Below are 16989 nucleotides of genomic sequence, written 5' to 3'. Positions count from 1 at the left end.
TTGAGGTTAACAATAAACTACTGTCATTCTAACAGAGCCAAATAAAGTTCAAAATTAGTGCAGTATACAGGAAGTAGTAAGCTTATTCCCTAGAGATAAAATTAATTAGATTTGCGGTCATTCGCAGTGGTCTAAAATAGTCTCGTTTCGAATGGCTAATCAAACATTACAACTCGCTGTTATACTTCAGTGGGCAAAAACCATTCTTCATTTCAAATTTAAGAATTTTCACGCTTCTATTATTCTTAGTAACTAAAAACAGCTTCAAATTTAATTGATAACTCAGTTATTGCTTTTGCTTGTGTTATTCAAACAGTATATTCAATGAATTATTTATTAAATACGGTAGAAAAATTTTAAAGTTATTCCAATGAAATCCTTCGACAACCCATAACAAATCCAGCATCTTATCTTTTGTTGAATGAAAATATCAATACAACATTAAAACTAATAAGTTTTATTTACTTAATCAAGAATCTTAAAAAATATAGAGTTGAGGTCTTACGTGACTAAACTAAAATTTCAGCACTCGACGACTGTCGCTTCGGAGATTAGTCAGCAAAAATTTTAATTATCATTACTACTATTACTCCAAATACAAATTTAACAGTTTGAAACTTGACACCAAGTTCAATCTATAGGACAAAATATAAAATTCTTAATATTTGGTACATGAATACTTATACATACATCAAAAAGAATACATGAATATCATAATTCATAATATATTACTTCTCTCATTGACACTACTAAAACATTCTTTTTCTGCCATATTTCTTAATCCATATTTATATTACCGTGTATACGTATCCTGAATCCATTGCATATTAAATTACACGATCGAATTTTCTATTTCAAGCTGTAACGCAAATATCACCGTGAGTTTGCTTTAATACTTATTACACACACCCACCATGTATCATGTCAACTGTCGACCAATTGTCAATTTATTTAGAATTTTACCATTTATTTACAAATTTTTACTATTTATTTATTCATTCTTCAAAAATATACATAAAATTAAAACAGTTGAAAAAAGTACATATTTTCGCATGTTTAAAGTCTGAAAATACGCAAAAAAAATTCCATTTTTTATTTTATAAAGCAGAATACCCTTTGAAGTAACTTACTGTTATTGCAGTTAATATCAAATAGATCTATATTATGTAACAAAATATGAAAGTTATTTCATCATATAAATTCCATTAGAAGCTATTCATTGTTGGTACTTACTGTTTATTGATAAAACTTTAGAAATATTATAAAAATTTTAACTATTACGTGAATTTTTATTACGCCGATGGTTCGACGTCGATATAAATTTAATAATTTCAACAGCAATTTAGCGACTTATACATACATACTTATATACATGAGTATAGTTATCTTAACTTGAATAGTAGTTTTGATAATGTATACGTGAGGTGAACCGAGCCTTGAACAAACTTAGAGACTCAAACATAGAGTTTTCTGTATCGATGGTAATGTTATATTCAAAAGTTTTAATTCAACTTAAATAAATGCACAAGAAATGTATACTCTGTACAAGTTGTTTCACATCTTGTTGGCTCCATTAATTTAACTAATTTATAATTGCTGGTATAGATACGCGCGAGCTACCGCTAATTCTATTAATTGCTGACCTTAAACTCCACAGTAAATTTATGTTATAAAAAATACGTAAGTTGATTTAGAAAATGCAGTGACTATGGTAGATGTGATATTGAATAATTAAATAATAAAAAAATAAAAAAAAAAACTGAAAGTTTTTGTTACAGAACAGTAAAGTATATAAATTTTAATTCAGTGAAAAATTAAACCGGCATACTGACTTTAACTAACGAATTTTAATTTTTAATAAAACTTCAGGGGATAAATGAAAAATACTTCATAATTCGAGTGAAAATACTAACTATTGCAACTAATTGATTGCTAATTAAGTTCAAAGTAAAAGTGAAAATTAAACTCACAATTTTTATGATAAAAAAATAACTGCATTTTTGAAAACTTACATAAATATACATGTCTTGGTTTATTAAATCAATATTGAAAGCTTAATAGCCAATTATCAAAACACGGGTATTAACTATTGATTCTCTATGTATTTAGAGATTGTTCGTAGATACTTAACCTGTTTACAACTGATACGTAATAATTCTAATAATTTAATAAGGTTAAGATTATTCATAACTTTGCAGGTACAGTAGTAACTTTTACTACTGTATTACTACTGTAATACTAAGTAATAAGCTCGGTACTCTAAATTCGTGTGCCTATACTGTGTAAATATCTGTCGACAACCTCGGTAACTTTAGCTGCGTCAGGGTAATTCAGAGCCCTTAGCTTAAGGTTAGTTTATTTAGGGATTTTTTTACGATTAAATTGGCTGCCTTTGGATTCCAAACTGTTCGCTGATTACGTGTACACTGTGCACGAGAAAAAAATTATTCAAGTCATGTCTAAATGTTTTTTGTGGGGGCGTACATCGTTGACTTGACAAGTTATCCAGGTTGAGTGTAGTAGTATTATAGAACTTCGTTTCTAGTGTTTTAACTTTAGAAACAAATACTTTTTTAAATTTCGATTGCTATTGGTACAATTCTTAAATTTTATAATCAGGAATCACAACAAAATCATGATATTTATAAGACAAATCCCTTTCAATTTCGAAATCGAAACTTTCGCTTTTTTTTTTTTTTTTTTTTATTGTTATCAGTTTGGGAGTAATTTTTTACTCTAGCCGATTTTCATCAAGGATTGTAATAGATTAATATTTCACAGAATAAGAATAATAATTATTCTATAACATACTGAGTACAAGTGTATCGGAAAAATGTAGCGGAAAAATTTCGACTGATTCGAATTAATTTAAATAAATATCTCCATCTATATTCATGCATGAAAGAGTAACCGTGACTCTCGTAAAAATAAATGAGAATCGTTAGCACAAGCTAAATACTCAGTGGATTAATAAAGTTTCCTTGAGCAATAGTATCTAAGTTATATCCTTTTTACGTAAAATTCATGTCAGCCTAAGGTTTCTCTGATGATTTACGATCTTAGTGATGTGCCAGCGATTACTTGTTGTACTGAACGGGTTTCTAACTTGTTCGCAAGTACAAAACTACTGGTGCATATAAGAATTCATAATTCACACACTCATTGTGCTTTAACATTTGCATTAAATCACTCATTATCGTCTTATAAATTATTTCAAAATGCTCTTTCATGTTTTTCTATCCAAATAGATACATTTTTTTCAATTAACTTAATAGAAATAAATTTTTTAATGCACCGGCTATGTTACTAATAAAACATATTTCATACTCAGATGTGTACATAAGTATATACAGTACACACCATAAAATATATGCGAGACGTATTATTGTTGATTTATTTGTATGCTATTGATTCGTTGAAAAAGAAATATGAGACAATCTGACCGTGAAACACGTATTTATAGAACTTTTAGACCCAGTTTTAAAAGTTATATTATATTAGCAATACGTGATATGATAAGTAAGCTTGATATATGTTATCTGTTGTTACTCAGCTTTAAATATTTACACAATAATAACAAAAATCCATGATTTTGGCTAACGTTAAATAAATATTAAACGGTGCAAATTTATAGTTGTTTCCTGGCATCTCTATTTGCGTAAATATTATTTATTAATAGGAATTTATCGATTTATCATTAATTATGTTAAGATTAATTATAATTTATTGATGTAATGAGTAAATATTATTTATACACATAATTAATTAACTGCGAATAATCCTAAACAAGGTTAATATTCCGAATTTAATTAAATTAAAATTATAAATATTGTTAATTTATTGCCTATGAAAATTACTAAACAATAAATTAGGAAACTAATTGAATCGTTAATTATAAAAAATATAATCTAATATCTTTGTCAAATAATTAGCATTTGTATAAACTTTATAATATATATAAATATGATTATTTCATTTTAGAGTTGTGCAACCTTCAGAAAACTGAAGTATTTTTGAAGAACATTTTTGAAGAACATTTGCCTTAATACACTTTTTCCATCAGCATAATATCTTCATAAAATCTTCTGTACTCGTCGCTAATAACACTTAATTTTTTTTAAAAAATACTTTGAGTTACTTCACGCTGAGATTTCGCAGAAAAATAACATTTGTGAAGAACAGTCGGAAGATATTATATTTATTTATGGTGAAAAGTGGATTAATGTCACATATAAAGTTATTTTTATTAATTGTAATGATATATGTGTCGTCAATTATTATTTATTTTGTTTTAATTAACTGCAAGTACTAAATTATAATATTTTGGGATTCTAGTGAAACCTTTTGGATGTAACTACAGTTTGCGTTCAATTAAAAGTTTGATGATGTTACAAATATAGACAAAACCGCACAATTCAGTGTAGCAGAGGTTTATTTATTAATATTACTGCAAATTCTCATTATTGCGCGCTAATTATTCAAAATGTGTTAAAACTAGTAAGTTACTTGACAATATAACAATAGTGGTAAAAATAACTAAAGTAAGAATAATGAGGTGATAACTAACCGAAGCAAAAACAACTGAGTGACATATTAATCATAAATATAAATTAAACGTTAAGTATCAGATGTGTCATGTCCATTATATTTCTCTTATAAAAGAGTCGAATTAAAAACAGAACTACTGAAACTTGCTGTTGAATAAAGTGTTATTGAACTAAAAAGTAAAAACAATAATTAACAATGTATTATTCTTAACGATATATTCAGGCCTTTATAAATATATTTTGGTGAAGGAAACTTTTGTGAAAATTCTTGACACAAACTTGGACATTGAAACTTTAGTAATTAAAAAAAAAAAAAAATAAATCTCATCTAAAACATTAAATGAAGAAAAACTCGTCCCTCGATTCAGTTGATATTCTAGATGCCTGCGTAATTAATATTGATTCGTTTTTTAACTTGCGTTTATAATTATCTTTTTCTCCCCTTTAACCACTGTGAGCATGAGAAATGAGAAATCATCGAAAATGACCTTTGCAGTTTTATCTACGAATAACTTCTGAACGACACATTACTTGACAGTATACGGTATGGGTCGTAAAGTAAGCTTTAATTTTCGCAATTAAAATTTTAGTTCAACTTTAAACTGTATTTTCATTTTATGAGGCTTCAAGAGCACTCGCATTTTAATTTTCGTAAGCTTCGCAATATTATTTCGAACTTTATAACAAATTGGTTTTAATTTTAAATGAGAACAAAATTATCCATAAGTTTCTAATTTAAGCTTAATAATATTGGTACAAAAATTTGATTATCCCATGTAATTATTATTTGAATGAATGAAAATTTACTAACCTGAATACTTTTAATGATACCATTTAAATTCATAATTTATGTATTTCAATGAAATATTGTGAAAGATTTATTGTTCAATATCAATTTAAAAATATTATTGAATAGCAGTAGAAAATTTTGTTTACATTCAATCATTTTTAATGGAGTCATAATCGATTTTGAAGCATTAATATTAATAACCCATATCAATTTACAACCGCTAGTAAAATTATAAGTAATAAAATGCCTATTTACATTCAAGCGACTGTTAAAATATAAAAATAATAATAAAAATTTTAATTAATAATGAAATTCAGTCGCTACCGGCAGTACTTACTTTGAATTTTACGATCGATTTGCTTCTGGAGTATGGTAAAGCTAGAGCTGGATGGCGAGGATTCTCGGTCACGAAAACTTCCACAAGCAAATTGATAAAAATCGTTGCATGGATCCACGTCCCTGTTCATCGATGCCAACATTTTTCTTGAGCCCTCATTGCATGCTTTTGTAACACATATTTCATCCTGTCCATCTCGTTCTCTGATGCAAGCTTCGTCCTATCAAATATGAAATTATATATCTAGACGTCATACAAATAACATATCAACTGAATGTCAAATTTATTATTATTTCTATTTTTTAAAGTACAAATTTTCTTTGCCGTCCAAGTATAAAAGCTCGATTATTTATTTACTTCATTTAATCCTCGACAGTTGTAGAATATATAAAGAGTATATAAAAAAGTAGATAAGTCGATTCATAAATTTTTTTTAATTCTTCAACAATTCGTTAATTTCGTTGGCTTACAGATTAAAAAAAAAATTTTTAATTGTTTGACAAATAAGTTTTATATTTACAATCTTCAATTCTAAAATGTTTGAAAATCGGACCAAAAAATTTTGTTCAAGTGAAAAGTTAAAAATTAAAAAAACAATTTTTCTTTGACTGAAAGTAGTAAAAAGTATTTCTACTCGTAATGTATTCACGGAATATAAATCGTGGGATCTGAGCATCGATCCTGACATTTGCCTTCAAATCTAAACGGTTTTTTATGGCTTCAATACACACAAGTCCACGTGCGGTGCTGTGAGCTTGACCATCGGTTTATCACGGCCGTTCAAAGTCATATTGTATCTGTTACATACGGTGTAGTGTGCTCTTCTGTGTACCGTTGTAGATCACGTTTGATTATTAACGGTTAGTTGGTTTACTTGAAATATCTCACATATGCAACAAGTGAAAAAAATATCTATTCTAACAATATTTATACTCCTATAAAAGCTATTTTTATACTTATTTTTATTTATAATCCTTTGTACACTGATGGTTACACTCTATCTCACTAAATACCATTTGCTATATTTAACTACTACTACTCTTTTTTTTTTTAATTATTTTGTTTCTTCTACCTTTTTAACAGTATATTTATAGCTTGGTCAATATTTTTATTTACATCCAATACACACTAAATTCAGACCTTCTGTAAACAGAACCGGTGAAACGTATATCTTTTTAAATTTAACTGATCTAATTCCTCTGAACTATCCCCTTTGATACTCCTTGAAAAGTTTATGGGCTTCTGTGAAGTGTTAATATACTAAGAAAATTCTTACATTATACAGCAGTATGAAAGTAGTAGTTAAATATTAAATATTGTTGGATGAGAAAACTTCCCGCCAGTTTATATCAAATCGAAACACACAATAAACATTGTGATAAAAAATAATTTCTTTGCACTTTAAACGAAAGGTAGTAGAATTTGTAAACGATAAAGGGAAAATCTTCATTGTTGACATCTAGTTGTTAATTATTTACGCGCTAGCTAGCCTTCATCACTTTCAAAATATCGACGTCTTTCTTTGACTCACGCGCAGCATCGCCTTTGTGAGATGCATCCTTTTTTTGTCTTACTATTCAACTGTCATTTATTAAATTTTCGTTAAATAATATTATTACTATTATCAATATCAGTGAGTGGATTTTATTGAAGGGCATTTTTATTATTATTATTATTATTATTATTATTATTATTATTATTATTATTATTATTATTATATGGCCAATTATCAGTGATAGATTTCTCGTAATATAAATTACGACAATTAAAAAAAATCGGAAAAAAAACCTATAGATTATTATTAAGATAGTTTTTTTTTTTTTTTTTTAATAAACGATTGGATGACAAAAAAAAATAAACGTCAATTTTTTCCACTGTACTGGAAATTGTTTCAAAATTAAATAAAACCCGATAAACTAATTACTGATAGTTATTTTTTTAATACAAAAAATGTATCGTTAAAATTTCAATAACGAGATATTTGAAGTTCTGTACTAATTGGCATTTAAATTTTAGTTAATTAAATAATTGGTGTTAAAAAATCTGACTGACCGGAATTTTTAGAGCCAATATTGATTCCCTAGTCATTAAATTACCAAAGTGGTTTTGGAATTAACAAATACTTTATGAATAATTGTGCGTTTAAAACTTGCTCGATGAATTAAATTTAGATTTGCATGAATAATAAAGTGCATACACAATGCATACAAGAGTAAATAGTATAATTTTAGTGTTTGACTATAAGATTTAAATCGATTTCCCATTTAAAAATGTATACACCTATAGAATGACAATAGAGTCGATTCGAGAGTAAACAATGCAAATGTAAACGCTTGCGAATAATTAAACGCATTCCACTTTTCTATGGAGCTGCAAAATAGTAGTAATTAATGGTGGTGTAGTTTGTAAGCTTAAAATATCGAAAATTGTTACCGCTTGATTTATAATCATCATAAATAATCTACTAGTTTAACGCTTATAAACTGTAATGATTTTGGTAATAGCGAATTTATTGTTTACTTAATACACGTACGGAAACAGCAAACTGATACACATACTGGTTGTCATTATTGCATGACTCAACGAGGAGATAAGTAGGGGTGATAACTAATATATTCTGCAGAGATAAACTGTTACAGAGTGAAAACGTAATTTCATAAATATTATACAACTGAAGAGTTTTTTGACTAATGATGATTTTAGATAATAATTGAATAAAACAAAATTGATATCAACTTTAATTTAGTTCAAATGACTTGATGTTTTTTAATCACTTTGAAAAAAATTTTCATTTGGAAAAAAAGTTATAAATGGAAATATATGATCATTTCAGACCGTTTTAGAAAATTTTTTCTCGGGTTTATTTTAACCTATTCCTATTGAAACTATAATTCTTGTTTCGTGTGATTTCAAAGCCACTGGATTCGAAACGCTGACGATTAATTAATAAAACACTCAAACTTGCATGCTTAATAATTAAAGCTACCGCCTTTTGGTTAATAAATAATTTATTGTATTCTAAATTAAGTCACCGAGAAACCAGTCTGTATAAGTCAGTTACTGGTAAAATGTAATGCTTTTATACAAATTTCATTTAGTTTTTAAAATACAAGAGAGTTTACTTAATTTGTATATAACTGAGTTTAGTAAAAGCTTACAATCGGAATCCATTTTTCAATTAATCTCATTATTCATAAAAATAGTAAAGTAGTTAAATCCAAGTAAATACCGAGAACCCAAGTAATTCTGTGTTGAATTGATTAATTTATTTCTTTTTAAACTATTTGCTAATTAACTTTGCCCTGCCTTGCGTTACTAATTTATCGCATTTACCATTAATTAGGTATACTAATTAATATTCATCACGTGTTTTTCATTGATCGAGGTAAATTTTGTTTTTATACTAAATACTTAATACTGCTATTGATGACGATAATTTTCATTACTAGTTTTTAATAAATCAAATTATTAACACACGATATATTATCTGAATGTTCACAACGATTAAACTGTAAAATTTTCATCTAAAAATGTAATAACGAAAGAGCTCAAGAGAATTTCAAATCTAAGCTCTATATTTGTCTGACTGGGTTTAGGTCAAGTCGGAGAAAATAAAACGGCGTTTTAAAGACAAAGAGTGCTTTTTTCGATCCCAAATGTTTATTGATGCTGTCTAGAAAGGATCGAATAAGTTTATAGCCTCGAGCAATGCGGTCGAAATTTTAGTCAATGAAAAATTTTGTGTTTGATGTTTGTTAGTCGAGTTATTCTCATGAGTGAGGACTAACTAAGTCAAGCTTAGACTAACCAAAAAAAAAAAAAAAGAATCTATTGAAACAATATTTTTTTTGTGAAATTATATTGACATCCCGCCTGAGGTGATCAGATTTTGTCAATAACAGTTAATTTGATACTTTTTCCAATTATTTTTTTTTTTTCTGTAGATTCAAAGCTACAAAACATGTTATTTATTAAAATTTCACGACTCATCGAATTATATCTATCGAAGTATCTGTTGCATATGCAAAACTTGAATTATCTAAATCATTTCCTAATTTATTTTGATTAATGTAAAATTTTTATTGTTGAACATGAATCATGTCAATTTTTGATACATATATTGTCATTAGGCTTACATAACTTTTTTCAAGTGTTCCAATATTTTTCCCCAACAAACATAAAAAAAAAAAACTGAAAAAAACTTCACTACTTAAAAAAGTTAGAAATTAAAAAACTTCTGAAATTGTTTTAGTTTTTTTTTAAGACCCAAATCTTTGCGACAAATACCCGTATAAGATTCAACAAATTAGCGTCGAAAAAATTCCGTCAAACTTGAAAATAAATAAAAATTTTTAAAAGACCATTTTTAAATTTCTTTCAAAATTCATGAAAAAAAATTCAAGTTTCGGCTAAAAATTTTAGACAAACAAAAAATATTTACCAGAGGAGCGCAATTTCGAGGCTGGTCAGCATCTGGAAGGGTGGTGATCAGGAACAGAACCGGACTGGTAACTAGTAAACTCGTCACAAGAAGCATAGCAAAAGTTAGGAGAGCTTTATGAACAGACTTGCTTCTTTTAACCCAGTAACAGGGAACGCAGCATATCCAGGTTCCGGTGGCCTGAGTCCTCTCGACGGGGACCATGGGCTCATCAACCGCGTTGCTCGCTTCATCAGTGTTCTGTCCATGAGTCGGCGTCGAGAGATGATCTCGCTGATGTTGATGGTACTGCTGTTGGGCTGATACATGTCCGGATCCTCCACTGGCATGGCTTCCACCTCCAGCACAACCTCCACCACCTGCACTGCCTCCACCTCCTCCACCACCACTATGACCGTGCGGCCCCGCCACTGGGCCCGGAACACACAACGCGCGTGTACTTAAGCCTATTTTAATTCCGCCGGATCGAGTTGTTCCACCCCGGGCCTTACGGCCGCGGTTGTTCCGGCTCACCGTACACAGAGCCACATTTGCAGTGTTTTTATCTGAGCTTCCTGACGTCAATCAACTGACAGACGCAGCTTTTTGTTCGTCAACAGTTTAATACTTTGTTGTTTTTTTATTTTTTTATATGAACTGCATTTCTCGGTTGTTTTTGTTCTTCATACTTCAATTCCACTATTGTTTAATTTTTATACTCTTTATCATCATTTCAATGCATAAATATTTTTTTTGTCTTCAGAAAATTACAATAACTTTTTTTCAACACAAAACAAATACATTGTTTTACACAATTTTATTATTCATTTTTTTTTTTAATTTTTAATTCCTTCATAACAATTGGATGAAACTATTTTACTCTAAAATAAAAATAATTTTATTGAGTAAAATAAAAAAGAAAATTTATATAAAAATCTACATGCATGTATATGAAATGATAGGCCATGTGCATTGAATAGAAAATCGATGTGAAAATGCATTTTATTTAAAAACAATTTAAATAAATAAACATGAAAAAATTCATTGTTCTATCTAACGAAAAAATAATAACTAAAAAGAAAATAAGCTTACAAATAAATCAGAGAGTGTATGCTAAAAAAATACCGTTAGATTGAAAAATATAGCGATGCAGTACTCTGCGTCCTTAAGAGGTAACACGCGGACTACTAGACGTACGTGGTATAAACCATCGTGGCGCCTTTTCCACCCTCTTTAAACCCCTTCCTGGTTGATCACCCACCAACGCTTGCATTCTCACATCAACCGACTCCCTCTCTGTCGATTGAGTTAATGCATGTAATGCGCAAACTCTCGACATTTTAAACGCCACAAAACCCTTAAATGTTTTACCTGCTAACTATTAATTCACTTTACCTGTTAAATTTGCATTATTTTACGTGTCATAATTGTTATAATTTTTGTTACTCAGCGATTTTGCGGAAATTTGAGGGTTGAATTTTGAGTTTGAGTAATTTTTTGGGGAGCGAAATTATTGATGCAGATTAAAATAAAATACAGTTTGAAATCTTAACCCGTGGGAGGATCATTTGACGGGCAGCCGAATTGGCGCTTCCAGAGGGGAGAATAACAGTTAAAAAATTCAAGGATACAGGATATGAATTTTAGCTAACATACATCACAGTAGTCGCCAAGGTATAAAGCCAAGTGATATTAATCAGTCACCAATATACATTTCCGTAGCAGTAAAGCTCGGATGGATCCTCGTGGTTGTCTTATCGATTTTAACATTTGATGCTCCCACGTACAAACATATTCACAAAATCTGGTAGTCGAATGTAGGTCAACTTAATGAAATTATTAAGTCTTGCCAAGACACATTATTTATGTGATAACGAGCATTCGATTTCATTCCTATAAATTATTTTTAAGAACTAGGCTATAGTAACATAAAACCCCGGGAATCAATTACTGTAAGTTACTGGCCAACGATACAGTTCTGATAGACTGACTAATTTCTTATTTATTTATTTATTATTTCCCGATATTGTTGTGTAGTTAGCTAAATGATATTCGAAACTTGCACCACCAAATGGATGGATTCATCAATCGGGTGATCAATCAACGTACACTGACTAACAAATCTGTTCTCGGATGTCCGATTCAAATTCAGATAGATCATTCCTTATGTCAAGAAGTTTTTTTTTACTGAAATTAACGTCAAGATATTTTGATAAATCGGTTATCAGAGTGGAATTAATTGATTGGTTTTCCGTCTCGTGGAATAGAAAGTAAATTGAATTTTTTTTTTTTTGCTATCGAAAAAAGGATGAAGAAGCTTACGTGCCTAGTACGAAAGACCACTAAAAATTCTTTCTCAAATAAAAATTAATTTAGATATAAATAACTGAGGCTATTAATAAAATTTTATTGATTTTAAAGTAGCTCGAAAATTTTAAGAATATTTTACTTGAAAAATTTAAATTAAATATAGCTCGTCGTTTATTTTCATCATATATTCCATAGCTATAAACGTTTATTTTTGTCTAAATAATTTTAAGAGGAAAAATATTATTGTGAATTATTCTTGAAAAAGTTATTATTAAAAATTATATTTTTTTGCGATACGTTTAATTTAAAAAATTTTTATGAGCTTTTTTTAGTTTTATTAAAAAAGTATATCCAATATGAAATTAAAAAAAAATTTTGTTTATTTTCAAATCTATAAATAGAAAATAAGAATTAATTAAATAAACTTATGCCTCAGTCAATTATTACATATCGTTAAGTTGTTAAAATCTTCAAAAAAATGTATCTAAAGATAAAATAGTGTTTTGCGTTTAACTACATTAGATTCTTTAAAAAATATTGTTCTATTTTTTATCCTCCCAATATTATCAAAATTTTAAAAAAAGATAAGGATCGTATAGGAAATTAAAAATATATCACTAAGAAATTATTCTAAATAAAAACTTTATATTTCATTTATTCTGTTGACTGATTTAATTCTCACATATGTATACATATAATAATTATTATTATTATTTATCATTATTAATATTATTATTATTATTATTTCCTCCAATTTTCTTTTATTCTCTGCACTCTGCAATTTAAAAAAATTAAAAAAAGTTCATTTAAAATAAATTCCGCAGGTACTTGAATAAAGTTATAATATTTTTCTCTAACAAAAAAATAAAGAAAGAAGATCTTAGTAGACTCTAAGAGAGTAGAAAATTTTATTTAGTATTGATTTTAATAACTCGTTAGATTAAATCTCTACTGTAAATAAAAATTTGATTAACAAAATAAATAGGGGTGTGCGAATAGTGTTCGAATCGAATCGAATCGAATAGTACTATTCGATTCGAAATTCGAATCGAATATTCGAATAGTTTGAATAATTCGAATAGTTCGAATAATTCGAATAGTTTGAATGATTCGAATAGTTCGAATAATTCGAATAGTTCGAATAATTCGAATAATTCGAATATTTTAAATAATTGAAACAGTCGTTTTCTGTCGATAAACCAACTAATTTTTATGTAAAAATTAATTCGTTTGATTTTATTTGACTAAAGGAGTCTTCATAATTATTTGATAGTAAAGGCTGCTTATTATATTTGTAATAAATATTTCTTGGTGAATTCGGACCCCCTGTTTCGGGGCACCTCGTCATTTTGACATTTCTCCGGGAAAATTCGATTTTATTTTAAATAAGATCTACGACACGATGGTTCAGACATTGAAAGAGTGTAAAGTAGCAATGAAAAGCGACAACAATGAATACGTCGCATAAGCTTTTTAATAAAAGATTTTATAGATATGATATTTACACAGTAAAAAATTTTGCGTCATTGCGTCAAAAAATTTTGTGTTAAAAATTTTTATGTTAAATATTTTACACTTTTTTGTGTTAATTTAACATTTTTCTGTGTTAATTTAACACAATTAATGTTAAATTTACACATAAAAGTGTTAAATATTTAACACAAAAATTTTTAACACATAATTTTTTGACGCAATGACGCAAAATTTTTTACTGTGTATCATATTTGTGAAATATATAAAATATATAAAAAATTCGTGTGGGTATTTAAATGATAGATCTCGATAAGTGTAACTCGAGGATGAGCTTGTATCGTTCGTTAAACATATCATCAGTAGACAAAATACAAAGTCATTCTTCAATTCTTGACATTTTTTAAGACATAAGCTCATCCTGATGTTACGCTCATCGAGACCTTTCATTTGAGTACGCACACGATTTTTTTCATATATTTTATAAACCTATATGATATTTCCCATATTTGTGGAATATATAAAATTCATAAAAAATTCATGTGGGCTATGTAAATATTACTATAATGTAATATAGCTATAGACGTAATTTATTTCAGTTAAGAGAAAAATAAATTAATTTAAATAATCTTAGCTAGAGATAAAGCTATAGAATTTCCATAGTCTATATTTACACTTTTTCAATGTCTGATCTATCGTGCCTGTAGATCTCATTTATTAAAGAAATCGAATTTTTCCGGAAAAATGTCAAAATAGCGAGGTGCCCCGAGGCGGGGAGTCCGAATACACCAAGAGATATTTATTACAAATAATAAGCAGACTTTACTATCGAATAATTATGAAGACTTTATTTAGTCAAATAAAATAAAACAAATTAATTTTTACACAAAAATTAATCAGTTTATTAACAGAAAACGACTGTTTGAATTATTTGAGCTATTCGAACGATTCGAATTATTCGAACTATTCGAATTATTCGAACGATTCGAATTATTCGAATATTCGATTCGAAATTCGAATCGAATAATTCGATTCGAATTCGAGGCGAATTATTCGTAAACTCGAATATTCGCACACCCCTAAAAATAAATATAATTTAATCGGTAACCGCGTCTATCTACGCCTAGGACGATATATTAATCTGCAACTTTAAGTTGTCTACATTATCTTACCAGAAAAATAGTTTAGTGAAGAAAAGATCTAACGTCAAGTTTACATTATTAAACTGTCTGCAACTATAATTAAATATAAATATATGCATGAATTCCATTTATATATATGTTTTAACTAGGATTTTAAATTATCAATCTTATAAGTCATCTGTATACAATATTTTCTATATATTTATATATGTATATGTTCTCTATAAAGTTTCTCTCTTTATCTGTACTGCATGTTTTTTCTAAATTGCTATCAATGTTTTTTTTTTAACAAACTCAACTTTTTTTTACTATACAAAAATTCTATAAAGTTATTTAATTTATCGATCAATTTTTTAATTATCCAAGTGAAAATAAAATAATTGTTATAAAAAATAATTAAGCAATAATAAATTATAAAATAAGTCTGACTCCATATTATTCTGAATTAATGAAAATTTTAGATTCACTATTAATATTTATTGTTTATACTTTCTATAATTGATAAAACTTTTAAATATAACATCATAGGTTATTATTTCTCTTTAATAATAATCTGTAATAATAACTATCATACAATATATTTCTAATAAATATAACAAATATTACATCGATTATTCTTGATATAATTTACAACATATAAATAAATAAACTGAATAAATATAAAATAATAACTTACAATTTTATAAATAATAATAAAAATTACGCTGGTATAAATTTTGGCTATGGTTAAATTTACCAATTATTTAAAAATTGAATATTCAAAATTAGCTTTAAAACAGCATTGTTTAAATTATTAATTATTCTCTTCAAATTCATTGTTCCCAATAATAGTTTATATACCTAACTCGATATCTACTTGCATAATAATTTGATATTAATATCAAGTACCATTGTTTCTATTTGATATTTTTGTTTAAATTTAATTTTTATTATTTTTTTTTTTCAATAATGTTTTCATCTTTTACTTACGTATAAATAAATAGTTTTAGCTTATGATAATTATCATTTGTGCAATTGTTTCTGAGTATAAAAAAAATATTACATACAATATATAACCATAACAAAAACTACAAAATGTATGCTTAAAAATCTGAATATAAATAATTATTGAATAAAATTAATAATTAAAATGTTAAAACTTAAAAAATTCCAGTTTGTATACACTGTAAAAAATTTTTTGGACTCGGTGTGGTGTAAATGATTCGGTGTTAAAATTTTTAACACGAACGGTGTGAAAATCACACTAAGTGTAATGTTAAATTTGAACGGTGTGAATCCTAAATTTTACACCACCAAGCGTGTGAATGTATTTCCTGAAAATTTCTCATTAATTAATTTGATTGTTTAGTTTCAGACTTGTACGATATTAAATTATAAATATAAACATGTAGAAATAAATATTTAAAAGTATTTTTTTTTTTTTATATTATGCTATTTTACGGAGTAAAATCATTCCAACGTAAATCTTAATATCATTGGAAAGTCTGCAACAAGAATGTTAATATTCAAGTTGTTAAAAATTTATCTGATTATACAGTGGATTCTATATTAGAGGCTATTGATAAAAATGCGAATGTTTATAGTGCTAAATATATTTTTATATATTTTTAAAGATATAAGCTCATCCCGATGTTACACCCATCAAGACCTTTTATTTGAGTACTCACATGTATTTTGATATATTTTTCATATATACATATATATATAATATATATAAATATATGAAAAATTAATGTGAGTACTCAAATGAAAGGTCTTGATGAGTATAATATCGGGATGAGCTTATATCTTTAAAAATGTAAATCGTTTACAAGATACAAGGTCATTTCGTAATTATTGATATTTTTAAAGATATAAGCTCATCCTGATGTTACTCATCAAGACTTTTCATTTGAGTACCCACATGTATTTTACTATATCTTTCATATATACCTATATATAATATATATAAATATATGAAAAAATGATGTGGA

The 16989-nt window shown here is 27.3% G+C and overlaps 2 protein-coding genes across 4 annotated transcripts in view; one reads left to right on the top strand and one right to left on the bottom strand.

Moving 5' to 3' along the window:
* Positions 1 to 11342, bottom strand: part of LOC123266008 (endothelin-converting enzyme 1-like) — a 46935-nt gene extending 35593 nt beyond the window's left edge. Inside the window, exons 1-3 of one of the 3 annotated variants that reach the window (XM_044730045.1) lie at positions 11187 to 11342; positions 10116 to 10975; positions 5675 to 5894 (exon numbers count right to left, since the gene is read on the bottom strand). In XM_044730045.1, coding sequence (XP_044585980.1) covers positions 5675 to 5894; positions 10116 to 10319 — 424 coding nt within the window. In that variant the 5' untranslated portion in view covers positions 10320 to 10975; positions 11187 to 11342. Of the gene's footprint in view, positions 1 to 5674; positions 5895 to 6746; positions 6786 to 10115; positions 10976 to 11186 lie in introns of those variants that run through there. The other 2 variants (XM_044730039.1, XM_044730052.1) reach the window with 2 other exon arrangements.
* The window catches only part of LOC123265979, a 172222-nt gene that overhangs the window by 64499 nt on the left and 90734 nt on the right, over positions 1 to 16989 (top strand). The window lies entirely within an intron of this gene.

Source organism: Cotesia glomerata, linkage group LG1 (genome assembly GCF_020080835.1).
Source record: "Cotesia glomerata isolate CgM1 linkage group LG1, MPM_Cglom_v2.3, whole genome shotgun sequence".
Taxonomy (NCBI): Eukaryota; Metazoa; Arthropoda; class Insecta; order Hymenoptera; family Braconidae; genus Cotesia; species Cotesia glomerata.
This window is presented reverse-complemented; position numbering and strand designations above follow the sequence as displayed.